The sequence below is a fragment of the Solanum verrucosum genome, unplaced genomic scaffold (genome assembly GCF_900185275.1).
Source record: "Solanum verrucosum unplaced genomic scaffold, falcon-dt-bn FXZP01000217.1, whole genome shotgun sequence".
Taxonomy (NCBI): domain Eukaryota; kingdom Viridiplantae; phylum Streptophyta; class Magnoliopsida; order Solanales; family Solanaceae; genus Solanum; species Solanum verrucosum.
In genome coordinates, this window is record NW_026020032.1 from 258,379 (window position 1) to 284,312 (window position 25,934).

Here is a 25,934-nt window from a genome sequence, read left to right on the forward strand (position 1 = left end):
TTTAAAAAAATATAAGTTTAAAATTAATTTTTTCACTTCCGTTAAATAAAGGGTATATGTGAGTTCATTTTGTAACGGTAGAGGTATATGTGAGCCGTTTGTATAATGGTAAGGGTACATATGAACCAATTTCATAACGAAGGCATATCAGCTCCAAATAGCAAAATTAAGAGGTATATTAGACCCCTTTTCCATTTATACATATATTTTAATTTTTTGTCGAGATATTAAAATGAACAACTTGCGATTCTAGATCCGTCACTGTAGCATGAATACCATGTGTATGAGTATATACTGCATACGCATAATATACGTAAAAGTCTAATTTTTTATTTATTTACAACGGCTCGTTTTGTCTGCCTTGGTTTTGGTGCTAGGCAGCTTCAAAAATTTTGGATTTTTTAATAAATAAATGAAGATAGTGATTGATCAATAGTGACTTTGAACTCCCTTTTAATAATGTTATATTTCAACGGCTTAGAATTTAATTGAGGAAAAGGGTAGCATTGTCAAATTGTGGTCTTTTATGGGATGCTAAACTTTTTTTTCCCTTTTATATACGAATCAATCTAGATTGTATTGTGTGAGTGATGGGGACTTTAAATGTCTTTTTTTATTAGGTATATCGTAAAATTATCAACGAATCTAAGATCGCAAGGCCGAAAGGAGCAAATAAAGAGAGTATAGAAAGAATAGAGTCTTCACATAGTCCACGAGAGAACTTCTTTGATTGACTTCATCAAAAGCTCGATTAGTATGAATTCATTTCGGGAAATTCCATTTAAAAATATTTATCAAGAAGAGTTGAAATATAAAAAGATAACCCACACAAGTTAAAAGAATACACCATATAGCATATATCCCCACAATATTTGGGTTAGTGCTTATGCTTTTCCTATAAAAAGGAATGAAGTTCATTTGACATGAATCTTGTTGTTTTTCATTTTTATATCATATTTTGAAACGATTATATGTATACCAAATTAATTATTTATCCAACCTTTTCTTTTCAAAATTTGTCCCTAAAAATAATGAACCAAAAAGACGCATACCAATCATTTTATACTTTAAAGGCAAACAATGATTGATGGGCCGAACATGCTCCACACACATCTTTAACTTATGGGTGTAAAAACGAAAATTCAGTCACAACCTTTGGAGCTATACAAAGTTGTTTTATAACAGTTTACAGTTTCAAAACTTACATTTGTATATGAAATAACTCCTCAAGTTTGTAAAAATGCAAACTTTCGACTACCGTCTAAATAATGAATAGCAAGGGCAATATCAGCAGCATTCAATATGAGAGAGTCCAGCGATGAAGACGCGTAAAACTCTACATTACCATAAAGCTTAGCTTGTCAAATTGAACAAATTCAAATTATTTACCACCCATGAGAAATCTTTAGTTCTACACCATCCCCCCAGGGGATACAGGCAACTACTTTGTAAAGGAAATGTGTTAATGAGTAATGACTATAGTGTAAATGGTATCCTTGGTGAGCAACCAAACAAGACCAGCTCTTCTAAGTTTCTAGTATCTGCTTCCTCATACCGACTATAACATTCTTACCGGAAGCTTTTCTGCTTCATAACAATAAATAGAGACGCCTTCGTATCAACCTCACTTCAACAGTCCCATAAGATTGATCTGACCTCGCCCAAGTATAGCATCTTTAGCTCGGGGTACCAAGCAACAAAGTGTGCAGAGATTCTTGGATGAGGTAGTTGATGATCCACTTTGGTCCTTTCGCCTTATCCACAGATGCAGGAAAATGGCTTCTACTCCTATAAAACAATCTATGAACATCTACCAACGTGTGACTATGTACTTTCCTTTCTCTAGATCATACACAGTCTTCAATTGTGGCTTTCTCCACTTTGACACATACCATGCGGTGAACATCACCAAAATGAAAAAGGCAAAGAAGAGAAGCAAAATGAGAGAGTCCTCACTGAACATATTTGCAAACCACCCAGAATGCTCTTTGTCCAACTCAGCTGTGCTCTGCAAGATGAACGCTCCCAATGCCCAATCAAGTGGAATGTTTTCAACTTGATTAGCATATCCAATCCTGCTCAAACATATACTTGAATTAAGTGGGATGGTAAAATATATATTAACTATATGTTCTTCCAACAGATTTGGAAGTAAAACATATAATTTTTATGCTTCACCGGAACTTCATTTCCTTTTTATCCTTTCTGTTGACTCCTACTTTTCTCTTCTCATCTATGTTTTTTTTATGAAGTAAGATTCTCTTCTAATCTATGTTTTTCAGTAGATTTTAACTATTCCCTTTATGAAAGAAGAGACAAGCCTCGGGAAGAAGGGGGAACAGTAGATAAGATACTTAGCCAAGACTACATCATAAAAACTTGGAAAGCTATGTGAAAAGCAAGCAGCAGAGTGTTTAATCTTTCTTCTTAAGTCAAGAAGATAGCAGGAAGTATTAAAAAGGATATACAAAGAAGGAAATCAAAATCAGTAAGTACCTATCATCGTCCAAAGCAATTCCAAGACTATCATGAAGTATTGCCAATATATACGCTGAAGAGAAGCAATAACGATGCAAGTCCTCCTCTTGAAGGGAGGGATATTTGCTTTTCAAACTGGACCAGTCCTCTTCACAAAAACTTTTCCCAGCAGCCATAAGATCAGAAAGAAAAGCTTTTGGGGGCAAACCAAAAAACTGTTCAGAATACAAAAAAACCATCTTTTAGCACATCAAAAGCAAGATACAACCATAAATAACACAACAGAATGCCAACTTTATCAACACATAGGCATAATCACAAGATGAATGTGCACCCTGGAAGTGTAGAAAAAATTTTCTGTAGCCAAAAAATTCCCCTGGAGCTTGGGCATAAATGTAGACCCAATGTAGCAGCTTTTATAAGGGCAACTCTCTGCATGATGTAAGAAGAAGAGCTTCATTAAGTAGTTACAAATGAAAGGTATGTCTGGTCGAAAATAAGTTAAAGTTAACATTGCATATTTTCTATTACAGGTAAAAGGAAAAGCAAACCTTTGTCTTTCTGCAACAATGATAGTGAGGCAGACCTGCATTCTGAGAAGTTACCACTGGGATAAAGAGACGATAGGTGCCTAGTCCTATCTGATAAACTACTGGGGGAGAGCTTCAATGACATTAAGTTGTGTGGGTATCCTCTAGGAGAACAAGGATCCATCAGCTTAACACTTTCAGGAGCTGCATTGATGGAAACAGAAAACAAATCTGTGAATATAAATTTGTACTTGCAGAACCATGAGAACTGATGCCTTATTTAATCCAACAAAAAAAAAGCATGAGAACTGATACATCAGTCTACCCAGGTAGAAAGATGCTAACTAAAGCAATACTACAACTGTAGCATTCCTCAAAAATGTCAATTGGATAATATAACAAATCACTTTGAAATGTTGAAAGATTAAATAAAATATGCATGTATCATTTACTTTAGTTTTTTCAATTCTTTTATTTATTTAATCCTTTTATTATATACTTTTGGTTGTGGGGATGCAGTAGGGGTGGGCTTTTGAATCAATGAGGAAACAGTATATTTAGCTATCCACAAATTTGGGTGTTTAGAAAAGTAAAAAGCTCAAGTGTACAATTTCACTAAATTACTTACGCAACTATCAAAAGCTCTAACACTTAAAATCAAATCTATGTGTTCATCTTGTGAAAGTCAGAAAAATAATGCAACAATAGAATCAATTAACATCACACCATGAAGTACTTGAAGTTCATATATAATTAATGAAAAGAGATTCCACATTACCTTGATGGTGGCCCCTCGCAACAAGGGACTCCAGGAGTAAGTCAAATGCAACGTTCTGCAAAACATCAAAAGCGATGAAATCTTAACAGATATCTATAGATGTTTCACAGATAAAAGGGTAAGATGGACGAAAATCAGGTCAGGATACTCGAAGTTGTCTTGCAAAACAACTTCAAAACGTCCTTTAGATGCATATAAGTGATAAGAAGAGAACATCCAATTCAGTGTTACTAGAAATGCTTATTATCTAATTTCTGACTAATTCTGCAGCAAAATCTTGGTTATCTACTTTTTTTGTATTTTAAATAACCAAGAAATTCTTGAGGGCCAGCTAGAGCACGGTTTTAAATTCAGGAATAATGAGTCTGCCCCTCTACCCTTCTCTACTTAAATACCAAGTTCTAGTCTGAGGCTGGACTTGTACTAGTGATGTGCAGCTAATCCACAAATCACACACCTCACTCTTACACTAGATCAAACACCTGTGAGATGTTGAGTCCTGAGGACAGAAGTGCTCCTAATAACGTCGAATTATCAGCTACCAATTTCACAACATTTAGCATGCAGTGCAGAATACAGTAGCATATCTGATCATGTAGTCACCAGCCATGCTAAAGTTCAGAGAATAAAAGGATAAAGGAAATTTTAGTACTGTTCATGATTAATAACTAAAAAGGAAATAAAAGTTACCTGACCAAATTGAAGCAAGCTATGACTGTAGATCCTGTAGGTAAAGTTCCTGAATTTAATGGTACGAGAATATTCTGGGGGCATAGGCTCGTTAGAAACAAAAGTTACCTGAATAGATCAGACAGCAAAAGTTATAGTAACATTCATGCTCTGATCATGGAGTTACTTCATGCAAACTGAAAAATAATTTCAAATGAAGAGAAAACACAAGAAGGACTATTGGTTGTGCAATTAATTTTTTCTGTGAGCTTTAGTGTGATTATTGACACTATTTAAAAGAAAATGACAAAAGCGCCTGGAATACAATAAGCCTAAAACATCCCCAGAGTGATGAAAAATTGATATTTCAAAATGATGAGACCAACCTGCGCAGATGCACCACCAAGTTCAATTATCCCAGTTGTTTGCAAAGGATCACTACCAAGAGTACCAAGGGCATAATTAGCAATAACCCAGGCATATAAACCCTCATCAGATCCTACAATCAATAAAAAATATGATATTAATTTTGCTAACATGAAGCACGGTTGTACTCTACAATGAAGTGTTTGCATACCTTTCAACTAAGAGGTTCACACGTACACAGAAGCTAAAATGTCATTACGACATACATCATGGGAAAAGTTAATGTGACAAGAGGGGCAGATTCTAGCATTTCCCTCAAACCTTATTAGGCAACTAGCAATTGTCAGAGACTACAAATATTTATAAAGAAAATGGGAGTGCATGGCAACTTAAATCAACACAAAGTCAGATGTAGAGAACCAGAATATTCTCTTACCATCAGAAATACCTACAGGATCTACAGTCATAGAACCAGAATATTCTCTTACCATCAGAAACTTTACCTACAGGATCTACAGTCATAGCTTGCTTCAATCTGGCTTCAGTGTACTACCATTTTGGTTCTAGTGTCAAAAGGATTGGAGCTATACTCTTTAGTTCAGAAAAATCAAATGGGTATTACTATAACTAATCAATGTTCGCAACTCAAACAAAACAAGACTATATATATCAATAAACAAAGTAGGTTAAATTCTAAACTTTATGAGGGCAGTTGTATGAATCCTATGTATCCATTCCGCTCTAATTCACCACTCAAGGGACTTCTTTTTAAGAACAAACTAGCGTTCCACTGATCATTGATTTCCAAATTTACAATTTGAATTTGGCACTCTAAGGACTTATAGTCATTAAGCTTTTTTTTTTGATGAAGTAAGATGTTGTCTTAGAAAGGCATCAAGGAGATGCAAGACTTATAGTCATTAAGCTTTTAATTAGTAGTTACATTTTTTAGCCTGGCCTTTAACGTACCACTACCACAAGCTTCCTCTTTTATCCGTGCTATATGCTTTACGAAGTCATATGGACAGAGTTATATAACTACATCACAAAGACATAAATAAAGTGTCAAAAACTATAGGAAAACCAATAAAAATGTCAACTGTAACTCAAAGACAGCAACTTTCAAATTGAATTGATCAAAAAAATGCAAAACAACTCAACATGGGACAACCAACAGAAGTGAAATGCAAACACATTCCTCATACCTGAAATAACAGAAGCCCAATCATCCATAAACTTTAAACCCGAATCCCTCAGTACCCCTCGACACACTTCTAAAATCTTTTCCTGTACACCCGAATCCAATAACCTCATTCCAGCAGTAGCCATCAACCTAATCTCTGTCGAACTCCAATATTCCTGAGGTACATTTTGCTTCCCAAACTCCACCAACTTCCCCACTGATTCACTAGCCATCTCCGGTTCTTCAGCATAAGCCGATAACCCCGGATTCACCCTCATCGAAACCAAACCCTTATCCCCAAAATCATACACCGGTACCCCATTCCTAACCTCATACTCAAACACATGAATCCTCGTCCCCGTACTTCCTCCATCAATCACAATCCCATATTTCCTCTTCACAGAAAACCTAACATGACTCGAAAACACAAAAACATAACATAAAAAAGCAATAACAAACACTATCGAAGTATAACAAAAGATTCTCGATTTCGATTTAGAACTATTCCGATTAGGACTCCGATGAGAAGATCTACTTGGTCGGTATTGCAATTTAGCCGATTCCATTGTCTTACTCTTGTTATCAACACGATTTATTTTACGGGCATTGGATCGGCGCATCAAAAATTGAAAATATGTTAACCATATGATTCAACGATTGCGATGATGAAATCAATAGCAATTTTAGGGGTTTTTTTGTGATCGGAGATTGAGAGGGCTTCTCCGATTAACGCCCTCTCTTCTCTCCGGCGAACGGTTTTTTTGGTTTCTCTCCGGTGCCGGTTCAATTGGTTCCGGTAATATAACGCTGGAGGAGTTTGTTTCAGAGAAGTGAGGTTGTGGAGAAGAAAATGGAAAAATAAGTAAACTGAATTGACTTCTTCTTCTTTTTATTCTTTTTTGGGTGAAATAGAATTGACTTCTACAAAATCTTTTCCATAAAATCATATTTGTCTTTTTTTTTTTTGGGATAAGGATCTGAAAAATACCTCAACTTTGGTCGGATTTGCTGTTGAGATACTAAACTTTCATAAGGACCTATTACCTCCCTAGACTATTTAATACCATATTTTTTATTCCCTGAACTATTTAATAGTGTATTTTAAAGGTATATATGTGCCCCGTGGACACATTACTATTTATAATTTTGCATTATTTTTTATGTCCACGTGGGCAAATATATATGTTTAAAATACGGTATTAAATAGTCTAGGGAGGTAATAGGTCCTCATGAAAGTTTAGTATCGCAACAGCAAATCTGACCAAAGTTGGAGTATTTTTCAGACCCTTATCCCTTTTTTTTTTGGTTATTTTTTACAATTTTATCAATCTATTTATTATTAATATTAAAAAAGATTGTGATATAACTTAATTGCATTTCTCTAATATAAGATTATTGTTTAGTTAAATATGTTAATGAATTTTATTGAGACATTTAAGTCACAAGTTCGTTTCAATTGAGAAACTTGAATTCATGATAAAAATGTTTATGTTAGCAGTGATTCAATTTTTTTAAAAAACTTTATATGTGATTTCAAGTATTTATTACGTGGATAAGTTAATTACTTAAATATATATTATATTTAATAGTTATATGTATTAATCTCAATAGAGAGCAAAACTTTTGAACATGTTTCAATTGAAGCTGACAAATACTTAAAGACTCAAAGAAATTGAATTTAAGAAGAAATAAAAGTGTTCCAATTCAAGTTGAGGGGAAATGTTAAAATATATTTAGAGATATTTTATAATAATTACTTTTTTTTGTTTTAGGATTTATATTAATGTAGAATATTTTATTTACTTAGAAAAATTCTGTAGAATATTTACTTTCATTGGAAGTTTAGGATATATATATTTGTTTTCCTTTTAGTTAGGATGTATAAGAAAAATAATATATATCCTATTTTGATGCCATGCAAGAGGTAATACAATAAATTTATCATCATTTTAGCTTAGATTCTCTATAGTTTCGATCTCAGAAAGTCGATTTTACATCTAATCATGTTGAAGCTATAATCAATGCATCACTTTAGGCCAAATAAGTATAAATTGTCTCTATAATATTACTTGTACTTGTCCATTGGGGTGAAATATGCCTCGTTGAGTTAACTGCAATGGACCTGATCACTAAACAAATGATAAGGTCCTACAAAAACTTCTATTCTATGTCAGCTTTGATAAATGGTGTAATCGGATTTTAATCAAAGCAAATCATTTGTTTGTATTCACACTTTGAGTTTATGCATGTCTTCATTATGATATTTTAGGATAAATTTTATTTTCCTCATAAAAATAATAACTTATTCTCGATAAGATATATTGCAATTAATCATATTTGTGTCATATATTTATACATATATAAGTAAATTTGGTATGATTTAATAAAAAAAATTGTTCATTTTTATAAAATTGAAAACCTACATAATTATTTGATATAGTTTTTGTAAACTAAAATACCATTAACAAACAAAAGGGTCATTACATTTATAGAGCACCTAAATTCATAGCCACCTTCTAAGAAGGTTCTATGTCTTTTGGACAAGAAACTAGTTACATGAGAAAATGTTGAATCAACCTACTAAATCTATGAGCTTTCTTAGATCCTCTGAACAATGTTATTCTCTCTGTAAATTTTGTTTTTATTTGTGCAACTACTATCTCACTATTAATAATTGTGCCTCTATACAACTTTCTAGTTTCTTGCCCTCCATGTGTGATAAACTATGGCACTTCAAACTACGGCAACCACTTCTTTATAGAATATTGGCCACGACCAGAGTGAGTTAGAGTATACTTCCCTTATCATATTGTTATTCAGTGCATTTAACTTTTTCACGTACCAGTCTAGAGCCTGAATATGTTAATATATATAAATAAACTTATCATTTTACTAAAATAAATCTAATAATTTTTTTTCTAAAAAAAAGGGTTATACGACGGGAATATAAATTTACAAAAACGAACCTTTAATAGTGAGGCAATCGTAATATGGGTAAATATACCTTCCTTGAGGTTGAGTAGCAAAGTAGGCAATTGAAATCTTTTTTCACTTTATTTATCTTTTGTTTTTCATTTTCACTTTCGGTTGTGGCACTTTGACTATAGTAATAGCTACTCTATTGTTAGTTACATCATCTTAATAAATACTCTATTTGGTATAAAATATTTCACTTTTTGAAAAGTTAAATTACATGAGTTCAACAAATACTTTAAAATGTACTTTCTTTTTAATTATATTTATATGATAAATTGTAATATATAGTACTTCTTTTTGGCATAGTTTTTGAGTATTGAAATTATAATTTTTTAAATATTGAATTAATCTAGTTTGATTTATCTTCAAAAATTAGTAAAGCTAACTCTCGAAAAGTGAAATATGACAATTAATATGAAACGAAAAGAGTGCAAGAGGTGCGCCTTTCATGTGAGTATTCAACCATTCAAATTGTTAAATATATGCTAACACTATATTCACATTTGTGTTAAGACGGAGGAACGGATTATAAAGTGAGAATAAACCTTTCTTAGTAGGCGTTTGGCCATGCGATACCATATCACGATATGGTATCGTGAGATGGAATCAGCATTTGGAAATGCGATTTTACGCTGATTCCATCTCATGATTCCATATTCTCCAAAAACCATGATATGGAATTATATGAGAATTCCATATCATTATTTGAGATATTTTAATACAAAAATTGATCCACGAGTTTACATTTTGTTAAAAACAACCCCACATTTATATCTACTAACCCTTTATTTCATATGTAAATAAAATTTATAATCACATCATTACTTTTTAAAATTTATTATTCTCACCGATATAAAATTTATTATTCTCACCAACATATAGTCACTTTAACTCACACCAACCGATTGTTGAGTAATAAATTTACTTCATGGCCTTAATAAGTGCACATTTATATTTTATGTGTAAGTTATTAGTATTTAGTTACATATTTCCTATCAACTTTGTTTAAAGAGATAATATTTATTTAATGACTATGCATTGTCTTGGAAACACTATTTTTATTACTCTTACAAACATTATTTTTATAAAGTGCATTCTATAATGCGTCCAATTTATTTTATGTTCACTAAACTAATATTGATGTATTTTTTATTTGATATGATTGTGTTGGTGCGATTGATGGAACATATATAGAAGGGGGGGGGGGGGGGTTCCTAAAGCGGTGCAACAAACATATCGTAATCGCATAGGAAGAACATCACAAAATGTCTTATGTGCTTGTGATTTTGATATGTAATTTACCTTTGTTGATGCTAGTTGGGAAGGTACTGCATATGATAGTAAAGTACTTGAGAATGTACTTGTTGAACCAACGTCACAATTTCCATTTCCGCCATATGGTAACTTTAAATTACATCCTTAGAATAAATATTATTTATTTACACAAAACTGTCTCATTTACGTCACATATGCTTTTAGTAATTCTTTATAAAATGTTTGTTGGTAGATAAATATTATGTTGTTGATGCTGGTTTCCAAAACACAAAAGGATTTTTAGCTCCACACAAAGGACTACACTATCATTTGCAAGATTACCGAGGAAGTGAAAGAGAGCCTCAAAATCCCAAAGAACTGTTTAATTAATTATAGGCATTCACCTCTGCGCAATGTGATTGCACGGACTTTTGGAGCTTGGAAAAATAGATTTAGAATACTGAAATAAGGCATGAACCATTATGATATTGATACACAAGTGAAAATTGTCATAGTTTATGCAGTGTTAAATAATTATTTGCGAGAATACCAAAATACTAATGAAATATTTATGGTCTATAAGCATGAAAATATAGTTGCAGATGATATTGACCAACAAATGGCTCAAAGTAACAATGTTGGTTCGTCTTCTCGGTCACATGGTCGAGAAATTCAAGTTCAACGTGAGGAAATTGTCCGTACTATGTGGGAGGATTATATTAAAGACTAGTACACTACAATTTATGATCAATTTTTTTAATTAAATTAAAGTTAAATGAAACAATTACTTAAGTGGAGAACAAATAACTTTGTAATAATTTATTATGCAATTTTATAAATTATTGTTTATTTGATAAGATTGAATAAACAATTTGGACTATTTTAATAGTTTTACAACTTTTATGAGATTTTTATGTTTATAAGAAAATATACAACACAAAAATTCTATATAGCATGTCCAAACAAAACTTCAATTTCATCTCATGATATTATATCGCATGGTCAAATGAGCCCTTCATAAGATGAAAATTTAGATAAACAATCAACTGAGCTAGGCGCTAAGATTTCAACATACATAAGTTAATTTTCTTCGAAAAGTAAAAAAGTACTAATTATGTTTGGTGTTAAATACTGAATGGTGCATCAGTTTCTTGCTGGCCATTCATTTCTACCTTCTTTGTCTACAATACTATACAAACCAATCAACAATGGCAGCTCTCAAATCCATAAACTCCATTACATCTCCAGCAAGAATTACCAAGCTAACATTTTTACCAACCCCCACATGGTTTCAACCCAAACCCATCTTCCAACAAGTCAATACCAAAAGAATTAGACTATTTCCAGCTCAATCCAGTTCAAAACCAAACACAAATCAAGGAAATGCAGCAGATGAATCCTTGTTAAATGACCCAATTTCAAGAATCCAACCACAACCCACTTCAAATCAACCTCCACCTCCTTCAATTTCATCGTTTTCGCGGGGTTTAGTTTTTGATTTAGGGCAAAAAGATTCTTGGGATAGCTCTGAAATTGGTTCACCTGTAGTGAAAAGATACCTTAGTGATGATGAAGAGAGATGGTACATGTGGTACCATGGGAGGGGTAGTAATGGTAAAGATTCAATTGGTTTAGCTGTTTCTAGTAATGGGGTTCATTGGGAAAGAGGTGAAATTGTGTTGAATTGTGGTGATAATTGGTGGGGTTTTGATACACAAAGTATTAGGCCATGTGAGGTTGTGATTATGTCAAGTGCTAAAGTACGAGCTAATAGCTCTGTTTATTGGCTTTACTATACTGGTTTTGGTTCTGAAAAGATTGAAACTTTAGAAGATTCAGATAGACCGCGATTTGGGAATGGAGATGGAGAGATTTATAAGTCGTTGCCCGGATTAGCAATGAGTCAAGATGGTAGGCATTGGGCAAGAATTGAAGGGGAACATCATTCTGGTGCTTTATTTGATGTTGGTTTAGATGGTGAATGGGATTCTTTGTTTATAGGTTCACCAAAGGTAGTTTACCATAGTAATGGCGATTTAAGAATGTATTACCATTCATATGACGTTGAAAAAGGGTGTTTTGCAATTGGGATAGCAAGGTCAAGAGATGGAATGAAATGGTTAAAGCTAGGGAAGATTATAGGAGGAGGAGGTATTGGTGGTTTTGATGAACTAGGAGTGTTGAATCCACATGTTATACGAAATCGAAAAGATGGGAAGTATTTGATGGTTTATGAAGGTGTGGATGGAAATGGGAGGAGGAGTATAGGGATGGCATTATCTTCTGATGGATTAAAGGGATGGAGAAGAGTTGAAGAAAATGATCCATTGTTGAAGAGATGTGAAGAAGGGGGGTGGGATAGTGAAGGGGTGGGATCACCATATCTTGTTGAAATGGATGGAGATGATCAAGATCATGAATGGAGATTGTATTATAGAGGGATTGGGAAAGATGGAAGAAGTGGAATTGGTATGGCAATGTCTCAAGGAAATGAATTCAAGAGTTTTCAAAGGTGGAAAGGGTTTCATTTGTAAGGCATGTAATACTGGCATTACAATGTGAGTAGTCAATATTCCTTGTTTATAGTTTCCCTCCTTTTCGTGGTCAGATTAGTTTGTGTGCATCTCGATTATTTCAATGGTAAATGTTACTTCCTTTCAATACATGTATTGAGTAACTCTAATCTTCAAAACTAGAGCAAATGAGAAGAAATCACTTGGGAGGCGTTTTGATTTGATATCAATGTTACTTTATGAAATGTGAACAAACTTTCGAAGTTTGATTTTGAATCATGATTTGAAATTATAAATTCACCAAGAAGTATGATTTAAAATTTCTAGTTGTATAACTTTTTTTTTTCTTTTCCTACAAACTTATTGCCGAGTCAAGTTGTATAATTATATATACATAATATATATATATTTTTGAACAATTTTTTATGTGAATAATGCGACATATTGATGAAAAAGAATAAGGTATGATGCGTCTTTTATTTGTCTAGCAATATCGATAGTTTATGCATTGTTTAGTTAGTTTATGATGTTTAGTACATTGGACTAGCTAACAATAGAAGCAAACGTAAAACATAATTGGAATTTGGGTATAAGAATTATATTATCCAAAATGACGTGAAGACGATTCATTTCCTTTTGAGTAAATTCTTGTCTTTTTCCCCTTTTTTGAATGAACATTTTTTTCGTGTATGATTAATAACTGAAGAACCAAATCAAATCTAAATATATATTATATTTGATTTGATTTGAATTTTATATAATTTTAGAACTAACTAAATTAATTTGATTGATCAATAACTAATCCAAATCGCCCTGTGTACACCCCGAATTATATGGCGTGTTTCTCTTGTGCCTTGTAATTATACTCATATAAATATTCAAAATTTATTTTAATCATGAATTTTAAAAAGAAATTAAAAAATCTTAAATTTTATATCAAATCAAACAAAATTACGTAAGTTAATATGAAGGAAGCATAAGATTATCATTTTCAAATGGGCCTCCTTGAATGGACTCAACTCCAAATGAAATCATCATAATATAAGATTCTTGGTTACCCTTTAGTTTTAGTTGGACCGTTCAACACCATATTCAAGCTCAATAAACTATATTAATAGGAATATTTGTACTTTATTAACAAAACATAACAACATTTAACTAATTATACCAAAATAATAACATGTGTACTGGTGACGGGTATGGTGAATTTTCTGGTGGTGGTCCGATGGTGGAATAATACATCGAACCGTATATCGAGTATATGTTATTTGTATATCATGTGTATAAGTTTTATTGGGTGTGTGAGTATATGTTTGGTATATTGTGTATGTTTGGTGTATTTTTTATATGTATGGCGGGTATACGCGATCATATTGTCTTATGTATCACTGGATATACAATGACATACATACGAACATACAAAATACATACAACATCGTTGCATCGTTATTTGATTTAATTTACTAGTTCGAAGTACTTTGAAGTGAAATTGATTCACCGTTGAAGTGCAATGAACTCTTTAACATTTCAATTCTTGTAGCGATTCTCTACGTTTTGATGGGCAAAATTATTTAATGCTTGTGCTAGTCATGAGAGATAGAAAAGATACTCGATCGATAGAACAGTTGAAAGTGTGCATAAACCGACACAAATACCATTTTGACGAAGAAAAAAATATATGTTGCGTTCATCATGCCTCCTCCAATCATGGCATAGTAATGTTTTAAACTATTGGCCCTTGCTTTAACGGTATATACAACTAGAAATAGGGATGATAATGGGGCGGTGTGGGGTAGGGGCGGGGCAGGGCGGGTTGAGCTTAACCCGTAAAATTTTCAATCCGCCTCGCTTCGCATTACATTTTTTTTTCATTTTCAACCCGCCCCGCATAGACGCGCTCCGCATGAACAAGCCATGCATAATTTTTTAAATATTTTTCTTTTTCTAGTTAAGTGATACTAAGAATAAAATTCATAAAAATAATTTCATTTTTTCATTGAGTTGTATTAAATTAATAGGATAGTGACTTAAAATTTACTTTTCAGAGGTCAATTAGAAAACATGTAAGAAATTGATTATTTATTTTGAACCATTTTCATTTACCATCTTGAATATTTTAGTAGCTGTAAAAGAAATTATCTTAATGAATAATGCTCTATCACTCTTATACTAACATGTAAAAAATGAAAATTAAGTTTAAATCCACCTAAAATCACATATACCGCCGCAATCCGCTCCGCCCCGAATTAGTTTTAAAAAAACCCACTTCAACCCACCCCACATCCCACTCGCTCCGCACATGACCTTAAACCAGTCACATCCCACATAGCTTTAAACCCGCCCACCCTATATCCGTCCCGCTTCATTGGCATCCCTACCTAAAAACATCAATAGTATAAACAAGGCACAAATTATTAAATGATTTCTTTTTATTTGCTTAAGTTTCCGTAGATAAATTAATTATCTAATATCTATATTAATGAGAAGTAGCAGATGCACGAGAGTTGACCTTAATTCATGAGATGTTTGCATAGATATTTTATCAGTATGTTCACCTCCAATACCATACCAATCCCTGTTCTTCCAATTATTAATATTTTTTCAACATTTTTTTTTTTGATATTCATGAGATGGAATTCAAAATTTTAAGTCAATGGATTCTAAATTCTAGGAAATAACTTATTAATGGTTCGAGATAAATTATTTACTCTTATTAAGTGAAGTCTTTAATACAAAATAATATAAGTTTGAGCTAGAATTATTGTGTTCTGCCGAGCTCGTAGCTAATGTCGTTGATCTGTCCTTGATTATAACATAGTATTAAAGTGCATGTATGCGGTAACTTGGTTTCATGCAAACTAAACAAAATTATAAGTACAGAGTATGTATGTATGTATGTATATATATCAACTTTTTTTTTTAGTAGTGTTCTTTATCCGTTTTAAAACTCAATTAATCTGAATTTGCATTACTTAGGACCCATTTTGGAAATGTGCTCCCATTCAAGATTTTTTTTTATATCCACAAGATGAACCGAAACCTCTTATTAAGGAAGGAGCACTTCATCGCACATCAACTTGATGTATTGAAAAAAAAAGGAGGATTTTTTTTTGAAGAAAAAAAAGTATTCAAACATTAAATCAGTGTGTATATATATATATAAATCAACTTTGATTTTTTTTTTTAAAAGTAGTTCTCAAACATTAAAGTTCTATGGTATTAGGGGTCATTTGGTACAAAATTTAATAATGTAGGGATTAGTAACGTAGAGCTTAGTAATGTAGGAATTAATTAGTAGTGTAGAGATTAGTAATGCATAGTTTAGTTTTATCAAGTGTTTGATTCTTTGTTTCCCACCTCATCTTGTGTTTGAACTAAAACTCTATAAAAAGTTTCTTTCCAATTATACCCTTAAATTATTTTGTAATTGGGTCAAGGTGCATAATTGCCAGACAATGTTTTTGTTATGGCCTTCTATGAGAAGAACAATTTTATTGTCATGTTTGCTATTTTTTTGCTTGAATTATTTGAGGATAAATAATTGTCATGTTAATAAATTGATCACTTACAAAATATCAATCTTCAATTCAAAAAAGATAAACCATCTACTTTTAAAATAAAAAAGACGGCCAACAATTGTAAAATTGAATAAACGATCCACATTTACACATAAAAATTGCAACTTGTAGTTTTAACATGTACGTAATTTTTTAAATTGTTCAAAATACAAATAATTAGTGATCTATATATACATTCAATTAAGATCACAAAAGTCATGTAGTGATAAATTTGCCTTTTCAATTAGTAAATGTTAAACCACTCACATTTCAAATTTGTATTGGATTTATTTAGTAACAAACAACCCTCTCTAAATAATTTGTAAGCTAAATTATTTAAATAAATAAATTTACTAGTACAAATATAAAACATAAAATCAAGAAAATAAACAAAATAATTAAAATGATTTGAGGAATATTTTTATCTTTACATAGACTTATCCTATGGTATTATATCTTATGTATTACTAATACCTCCAAATTGAAGGTATTAGTAATACATCCTATAATTTAGTTATACATAAACCCAAAATCCTATCAAACATAATACTAAATAATACTATATATAATATATGAACTATTTTTTCTAATGCGACCTACCAAACGACCCGTTAGTGTCTAAATAATTGAAGCTACTTTTGATATTATTGGGGTATACATTTATTATTTTGCCAAAATGAATAGTATTTGTGAGGGAAGCATGACATATATTTTTTTTGAATAATAAATGTCAATGTACTTTGCAATATATAAGTTGGTTGAGATATCCCCCACGATGTCATCACAGTCCCAATACTATTTATGATTCTTAAATAAATCGACATTTTTTTTTTTGAAATAAATGTATATCTTATCTTTGGTTGTACAATAAATCACTTAGATATCGGACATGCAAATTTATGAAAGGTGGAACATGTTGTTCAGACTAAGGGGCGGATCTAAAGAGGCGTGAGGGGTCGTAAAAAATATATATATTAAATGTTGTCGTACATATTTCTGTATTTATTTTTTTAATAAAAATTCTAACTCTGTCATTTTTTTCGAAATGTTATGAGAAGGAGAAAATTAGTGCAACAACTTTGAAATTTTCGTGTGTTATATTGGGATAATTATCTTTGTTTATAATGTGAGCATATAGTTGAATAAATTCATTTTCATTAAAGGAGGACAACGATTTTCACTTCATGGCTTAATTAACCTCAAATGACGTTGAATAGAGACCCTTAAGTACAAGGACTACAAACAACAACATATTTAGAGTGCTTTGAGGGATGTGGAGCGTACACTGACCTTATTCGTAATTTTTGTGGGATAGAAAAGTTGTTTTCTTTAGACCCTCAGCTCAACTACAGGTTATTCTATCATAACATGCTTAAGAAAAATACAAGACTAAAATAAACAATGATGAAATTATTGAAGCAATAAAAATATTTGCTGGTTGTCGACCCTAGAGGCCTAACCCCTACCCCAACCCCTGAATCGGGACGACCTGGATCCTGACCCTTAACATGAAACGACTCGAGACCTGAACAAAAATGACTATTCAACTTTAGTCCATGAGCATGGACTTGATTCCTAACCACAACCCGAGGTTCTGACACTATTAGGGATCTCATGAGATCGGACTCTTGACTTTGAATCCTACCCTAGCCTCTCAACTGGGATTCATCACCTAGATTCGACTTCTGATCTTGACCTAACCTTGACTTCGGATTCAACTTTCGATTCGAGCCCCTGACCCGAGTCTCGGCTCTAACTCGGGATTCTATCTCTATCTTGAAACTCGACCCTAACCCTATTTTGAGAACTGACTTAGGGAGCCGACCCAAAACCCATAGCTAACTTGGGATGCGAATCTTGACCTCGACCCTCGATCCCAATTCGAGGACTCGACCACGATCCCAGTCTAGAACTCAGCCCGAGACATAGCCCAATTCGAGACAAGATCCGAGAGTCAACCCTGGGTCCCAACTTGGAACCCGACCATAACTCGTGGACCAAACTTGGGAATTAATCCTAACTTGGGATCCGACTCGAATCCATATCTCCCTAGGACCCTACTCCCGACTTGAGATCTTGACCTAATACCCAACTCTTGATCTCGAGGTCTCTTCCTAGAATCAGGGTCGGTTTCTTGGTTGGGGTTTTGGTAAAACTTTGACTACAAATATAATGTAGATAAACAATAATCGATTTATCTAGTCACTAAAGTACTATCTAGATATTAAATTGTAAAGTAACACTAACTCATATAAATATGGATCAATCCGTCTTTTATCCAACCTATTATGTCATCCAACTCACTTTTACCGAATATGAAATATAAGCGTGCCAATCTGACAAATTATTATCCATTTTATGTTAACCCGTTCATATTTAATCCAACTCATCTATTTATCATAATTACTAACACCAAAAAAATAGTAAAGATAATCAAAGTAAAAGCGGAGGTATATATGCCTCCACTCGAGCCTCAAAAAGGCAAAGGTATTATTTTTCTCCTATCAGCTGCCTGAAATTCCAGCAGTGTAATTAAAGCTTGACATAGTAGTGTGCTGGTGTTGATAATTACTACTCATTTGGAATTTATACTATCATTTATTTTACATAGCAAGTGTAGCTAACTCTCTTGTCACACTACTTATTATTTCTACATTTGTTTGCCTATATATACCATCTCTCATTTCCACAAAAAGAAAGACACAAATAACAAACTTCCTTGATATAAGGTAATTATTATTATTATAGACATAAAATGGGAAGATCCAAATGTTGTGATGAAGAGGGATTGAAGAAAGGTCCATGGACACATGAAGAAGACCAAAAACTATTGTCTTTTATTGATAAACATGGTTGTGGTAGCTGGAGGGGTTTGCCTGCTAAAGCTGGTAATTTAAACTACTCCTTCTATTTCAATTTATGCAAAAATTGTTTTATATATATATATATATATATATATATATATGAACGATTGATTTGAACGGTCCAACTAATAGGAATGACAATAGAGCAAGCTAGACAAGATGAGTATGAGGTGATTGAACCCCCCCTTGTGTTCTGTCCCACTTCATTGTTATCCCTAGTCACGGTCCAAGACTATCTATAGCTAGTGATAGATTGCCTAGTTACGTTACATAGACTTATTTCTTTGTCGTGTAACGTTTTTTATGTCTGATTATTGTAACGTAATATTAAATTGATATTCTCTTTTCATTCCAATTTATATGATACACTTTTTATGGGCCAAGTACGTGATAGTGAGACTTGAACTCATGACCCTTAACATGAATCAGAAATCATGTTATTATATTATCTAAAGGTTTAATTCGTTAGAAAATACATTTTTATATAGTTATATACTATTATTTAACATTTGCTAATCACTCCTTTTTGCTTCTATTTTTAGGTCTGCAGAGATGTGGGAAGAGTTGTAGGCTAAGATGGATAAACTATCTAAGACCTGATATCAAAAGAGGAAAATTCAGCTTACAAGAAGAAAGAACCATCATTCACCTTCATGCTCTTCTTGGAAATAGGTATACATACTATAATATATATATATTTATATATATACTTTTTTCGATCCGTTTATTTTTACTTGTCCAGTATTAACTTGGCATATTGAGCGATAAATAAAATGACAGTTTTCACTATATCATTCTTTGAATATAATAAATTTAGTACTTTGAGAAATAATTATAATTAATGAGTAATAAGAGTAAATTATTAAAAATTAAGTGATAAATTATCTATTGATTTTTAATTTTCTAAACTGGACATTCATTTTTAGTACAGTGGACGATCAAGAGTAAATAACACATTAATGAAGGACAGTAGTATAGTAGTAATAAAAAGATAGCAAATGATGATAGAACTCATAAATAGTCAGTTACCTTTGTTTCTGCCACAATATTATTCTTTCCCAATCCCCATGGTCACTATTTTTTTTAATAACCATAATGCTACTTATGATACTGTCTATGATTAAAATAGTGCCCTCTTATAGTAGTGTCCACATTCAATTAAAGTCACCATTGATTTGGTTTGATCCAATGTTACCACAATAATTTCATTTTTTCGTCTAACGTTTTTCATGTATGATTATTGTGATACTAAATTGATTATGTTTTGTTCCTCTCTTTGTCAATGATATGTCAGATGGTCAGCAATAGCAACTTACTTGCCAAGCAGAACAGACAACGAGATAAAAAACTATTGGAACTCCCGTCTGAAGAAGAGGTTAACCAAAATGGGAATTGATCCAATGACACACAAACCAAATGGTGCTGCAGGCTCATCAAAATATGTTGCAAACCTTAGTCACATGGCTGAATGGGAAAGTGCAAGACTAGAAGCAGAAGCTAGACTTGTTCGAAAATCGAAAATCTTCTTCAATAACAACAACAATAGTCACAATTACAACATTAACCCTACTACAATTTCACAACAATTACCTTATTATCAACAACTTCCTTGTCTAGACATATTGAAAGCATGGCAAACGACTACCACAAAATTACCAACAATACATGATATTAGTCATGCCATTCTTCTTAATAATTCAAGGAACAAAAACCTCGAATCATCGATACCATCAACGTTAAATTCCTCAGAGAATATTTTCGCGAACAACGTACCAACTACTACAAAAGTTGGTGATGATCATCAAAATTTTCATAATTTGTCTACAATCAACTCATGTTTTGAAGATGATCAACTCCAAACAGAACTTCCAAGTTTCATGCAGGATTTTTCAGGGGTATTTCCGGAATATACACAAAATTCAACAAATGGATTACAAGTGGATAATATTATGGGAAGCTTCTATGGAGATTTTGAAGATAACAAGTTAATTAATTGGAATAATTTCCCTAATTATTTGGTTAATTCACCAATTGGTTCTCCGGTATTTTAAGTTCTACTATATAGCTATAGAAAATTGTACTTCTCTAAGAGTTTGATTAGTTTTTTTTTGTTTTATTACAAAGATTTTGTATCTCTAGTTCCTTATTAGAGTGAAGTTTAGTTTATGAAATGATTGAATAAAATTTAAAATCAAGTACCCTTATAATGTTTTTCTCTCTATTATTATAGTATAAAGTATTTTACACACTATTAAAAACACTGAAATTAGCAACAAATTTTGACGCTGGTCTATCGCTATTTTACTCGCTAACAAAATTTGTCGCAAATTCGTCGTTAAGTAGGATTAGTAATGATTTTTAATGTTTAACTATAAAATTTGTCCGTCGCTAGATTAAAGTTATTTTTTAAAATAGTGACATACTCTAAGTTATAAAGTCAATAAATATATATATAGGAGAGATATTGAAATACAATCAATATCATATGGTCCTGGGAGGCCCAAAAAAAAATGTATCATCCATGTTTTTTTGTAATTTATTTAACTATAATAATTAATGCCTCCATGTAGTTTCTACTCTTTTTTGTTTTATAACATTTCGCTTTCTGATATAGGTCCATCAAATAAAGTTAGGTAAATTAAATTATTGCTAAGGTCTTTGAAGGAGTAATTAAGTAATGGACCAATGAGGAAGTAGTAAATACTCATTCATATTTAACTAGAGGTTTCAAGTTTGAGTTCAATCACTTGGTATAGAATTGCTTTGTTAGGGAGCTGTATATCCTCGAATGTGGAGCTTTCGGCGCTAATTCAAATTTAGTCGGACTCTAATACTAATATCAGACACCAGGTGAGAAATAAAAAATGAACTATTTCGATCTCTTTCACCATATATTATACGTAAAGGGTTATCCTCCTTTTTTTTTTCTTTTTTTTTTTTGGTCGTGAGCTGCATTTGAATATATTGAAAAAAAAGATATATTTTTTGAATGATTCACTTCATCATATTCATATATATACATGTGTATACATATTTGATATATAATACATAAAAAGATAACTCATATTATATCTGTTAATTTGTATATATTTAGTGCATTATTCATCTCATAAATTGATATACGTTTACTTGCTTTAATATCTTATAATTTTATATTAGCATATATTTGACTTATAAATTCATATATATTTATTTGTATTGATATTCATTGATCCACATAATTCACTAATTATAAGTGTGTATAAGTGAAGGAAATTATTATTATTTTTATAATGGACGAATAAATAATGTATAACTTACATAAATTTCATAGTTTTAATATGAAATTACAATCTATCCCTCATATTTAGTTTGTAATTATATTAATCCCTTAAAAAGTAACACAAATCGGATACATAATATGTAGCTCATATACATTAAAGAGTATCTCGGATACATTAAAAACTAGCTCAAATACATAATATGTAGCTCGGATACATTAAATATTGGCTCGGATACATTAAAGAAATAAGAGATTTTAGAGGTTGTTAGAAATAGAAGGGGATATTGAAAATAAGGGAAATATAAGTCGTGTATTTTAGTAATTTTTCCATAAATAAATGTTATCATAATGGTCCAACGACTAAAATCCAAAAAACTATGACCTAATATATGAAATAAAGTCACTTGAATCTTGATGTCTAGATAATAAATTTAGACATTATTTCTGGTAGGCATGCATGAAATCTATATATAACATTTCTCTTTTTTGCTATAAGTCCATCAAATAAAGTTAGGTAAATGAAATAATTGCTTAGAATCATATCCATTCGATTATATTTCTTTTCTGCTTCTTAAATTATAAGTGAACCCTTTCAAATCTCTTTCATCAGATATTACGTAATACCATACGTTATATATCAGATATACGTTATCCAAAGTATTCAGTCAATCCTACCTAACCCTTCCACGTAATATTTATTTATAATTTAGATAAGGGGGGGGGGGGGGGGTATGAGGGTCAAGGGTGTTGTGGTTGGATGAGAGTGGGTGGGAGGAAGACAACGAACATAAAATATATTTATTTTCTCTTGTGACGATAAATTATATTTTAGATATCAATCATATGACTTTTTTTAAAAAAATAACGATATCAGATGTTATTTATGACACCTCTTTTTTTTTTTTACTTTCATCAAGTAAGTTATTTTATGTTTTTTAATGATTTTTTTTCTAAAGAAAAAATTTAATAAAATATTTTATCAATTAAATATATGAAAATCTATTAGATCTTGATAAAATCTAGATAATAAATGATGTTACTAAAGTTTTCGCTTTCCCTATCATGTATGTGGGGTCTTTAAAATAAATAGCACGTTCATTTATAAGTCCCTCTCGTCCATGTGCTTGATGTAACGGAATATTAATATTTATATATGGTGTAATACATAGTCAATTTTTTTACAAAAATTATATATGTGCATGTATTTTTATTTGTCTATTAAGTAGTTAAATTAATTAAATAAAATATATATTTCATTAATTACAAGCATCAATCTCAGGTAGAAAATATTTAATGTTTTATGGCTTACTAATATGGGTGTGCACCTAAAAAAATGTATATATTAAGTGAAGAATTGATCCCTAGTCTAGATCTAGGTAAATAACAACATGTGCACCATTAGTCTTCTTGTTGCAGGCCCATCAGATATCATCATAGTTTAAGAAATATATATATATATATATACATAAAATATTTAATTAATGGAGAGACCACGAATTCACATATTCATATTTTAGCCTTAAATCACACATTAGGTGAATGTATATATATATATATATATATATATATATAAAATTAAAAAATATGTGTTAACTTAGGTATACCTATTAGACAAATGAGAACACATAAAAAAAGTTTTAAAATTTAAATAAAAAATGAATACTTGAAACAATTTATTAGGAGTTGAGATGTTTAATTGTAACAATGCTTAATTTGAATGTCTAAATAGTAAAACTTTCAATCGAGATTTTCTCACCTCACTCATTGAACTCTCGCTCGAATTAAAAAATCATTTTGTGTTGATTGTATATATATAACTTGTATGTGATGACATTCGAGTTTGGCAAAAGGATCAGTTGAAATTTAACAACATAAAAGCTTCAGCTTAGTTATATGTATCCATTAACATATATATTGATCCGATCCTAATCTTAATCCTCCTTGCTTCTTTTATGTGTTTATCTTTTGAATATCTTGAATAAAATTTTTGACTTTTCTGTTTTCCGAAGATTCTTTATAATTAAATATATGGTAAATGAAAGGTATAGTTTAATTAGGACACATCCTCATGTTTCTTCCTTTATGTACTACTACGTATGTGAAGGAAATAAGATTATTTGAACATTTGCCTCTATTTTGTGTTGTGTTGGTTTTAAATTATTTTTTTTGGATATAATTTTTCCGTGGAATATAAATCTATATTTTTATATTATAATATTCTATAAATCACGTCCTGTATTCTTAAAGAACTTATGTCCTACTCGCTAGACACGTTGATTTTTAAGAATAAAAATTAAATATTGGCTTATTTAAAGAAAAAATCGTACCATTAAATAAAGGAAATAAGTGATTCTAAAGACAACACGAGAACAAATGCAATGTTAGATATTTACTAAAGATTTTTACAATTAACCATCTCCATATATATATTACTATATAGGAAGAGGGAATAAGTACTACTATATAAGAAGAGGGAATAAGTATTCACCACAAGTCAACATGTGTTCCAATAAGAAGAGGGAATGACCAATATATTTATAAAAAGAAATGACATATAAAATAAAATGGAGAGAGTATTGGTTTTTCAAAATGGAAAAGAACAAAACACATATAAATTACTATATAAGAAGAGGGAATAAGTATTCACCACAAGTCAACATGTGTTCCAATAAGAAGAGGGAATGACCAATATATTTATAAAAAGAAATGACATATAAAATAAAATAGAGAGAGTATTGGTTTTTCAAAATGGAAAAGGAAAAAACACATATAAAATTAAAAGACATATAAAAAAAAAAGTTGGTTTAACTCTCAAACATAAAAAGTAACATATGTTATTAAAAACTTTAATAAAAAGTACTATAATTTACAATAAATAATAACTTAAAATATCTACAAGACAACAAAAAAAAGACTAATTTTTGTACTGCTTGTGTCACATAAATTAGGATTGGGATGATTTTAAAATTTTAATTTTGGTTATACATTATAAAATAGCCGAAAAATTGAATGATATAATTTTTTTTTAAAATAACCGAATGAACCGTCCTATCGATAACCCTAATGTTACTTCTACTCTGTTTATTTTTACTTAAATTTAGAAAAATATGCTTCATTTCTACCCTCAATCTTATCGCTACATTTATTTGCTATTTAAAATTGAAATTAAAAAGACAAATGACAAAAAAGTTTCTATATTAGCTCACTTATGAGCAAAATATATTATAACGATCTTTACTAATTTTATAACAATACATAAACTATACTCCCTCCGTCCCATATTAGATGGGCACTTCCAACTTTACACGGTGATTAAGAAATCATTAATAAATTGGAAGACTTCACCATTTTGCCCTTTGTTTATATCAATGCACATTGAAATGAGTTATAAAAAATACACATACAATATAGGAATGGTCATATTAATTGTAGGGATAAAATGGAAAAGAATTAATTAATTCTATCATAATTTAATAAGTGCTCAAATAATATGAAAAAAATATT

At 31.2% G+C, this 25,934-nt stretch overlaps 3 protein-coding genes across 3 annotated transcripts; 2 read left to right on the plus strand and 1 right to left on the minus strand.

Moving 5' to 3' along the window:
- Nucleotides 1-1,319: 1,319 nt before the first annotated feature.
- On the minus strand, nucleotides 1,320-6,863 carry LOC125821411 (probable apyrase 6). The gene is made up of 8 exons (XM_049500830.1): nucleotides 6,027-6,863; nucleotides 4,842-4,954; nucleotides 4,477-4,584; nucleotides 3,787-3,841; nucleotides 3,030-3,212; nucleotides 2,813-2,910; nucleotides 2,497-2,693; nucleotides 1,320-2,075 (listed from the first exon to the last, which is right to left on the minus strand). Exons 1-8 carry the CDS (start codon nucleotides 6,622-6,624, stop codon nucleotides 1,811-1,813), a joined length of 1,617 nt encoding a protein of 538 aa, XP_049356787.1. The 5' UTR covers nucleotides 6,625-6,863; the 3' UTR covers nucleotides 1,320-1,810.
- Nucleotides 6,864-11,427: 4,564 nt separating this feature from the next.
- On the plus strand, nucleotides 11,428-12,922 carry LOC125821537 (uncharacterized). Its single transcript, XM_049500956.1, has one exon. The coding sequence runs from the start codon at nucleotides 11,443-11,445 to the stop codon at nucleotides 12,766-12,768; it is 1,326 nt and encodes a 441-aa protein (XP_049356913.1). The 5' UTR covers nucleotides 11,428-11,442; the 3' UTR covers nucleotides 12,769-12,922.
- Nucleotides 12,923-19,040: 6,118 nt separating this feature from the next.
- Nucleotides 19,041-21,219, plus strand: LOC125821524 (transcription factor MYB16-like). The gene is made up of 3 exons (XM_049500942.1): nucleotides 19,041-19,192; nucleotides 19,711-19,840; nucleotides 20,463-21,219. Exons 1-3 carry the CDS (start codon nucleotides 19,060-19,062, stop codon nucleotides 21,217-21,219), a joined length of 1,020 nt encoding a protein of 339 aa, XP_049356899.1. The 5' UTR covers nucleotides 19,041-19,059.
- Nucleotides 21,220-25,934: the final 4,715 nt, after the last annotated feature.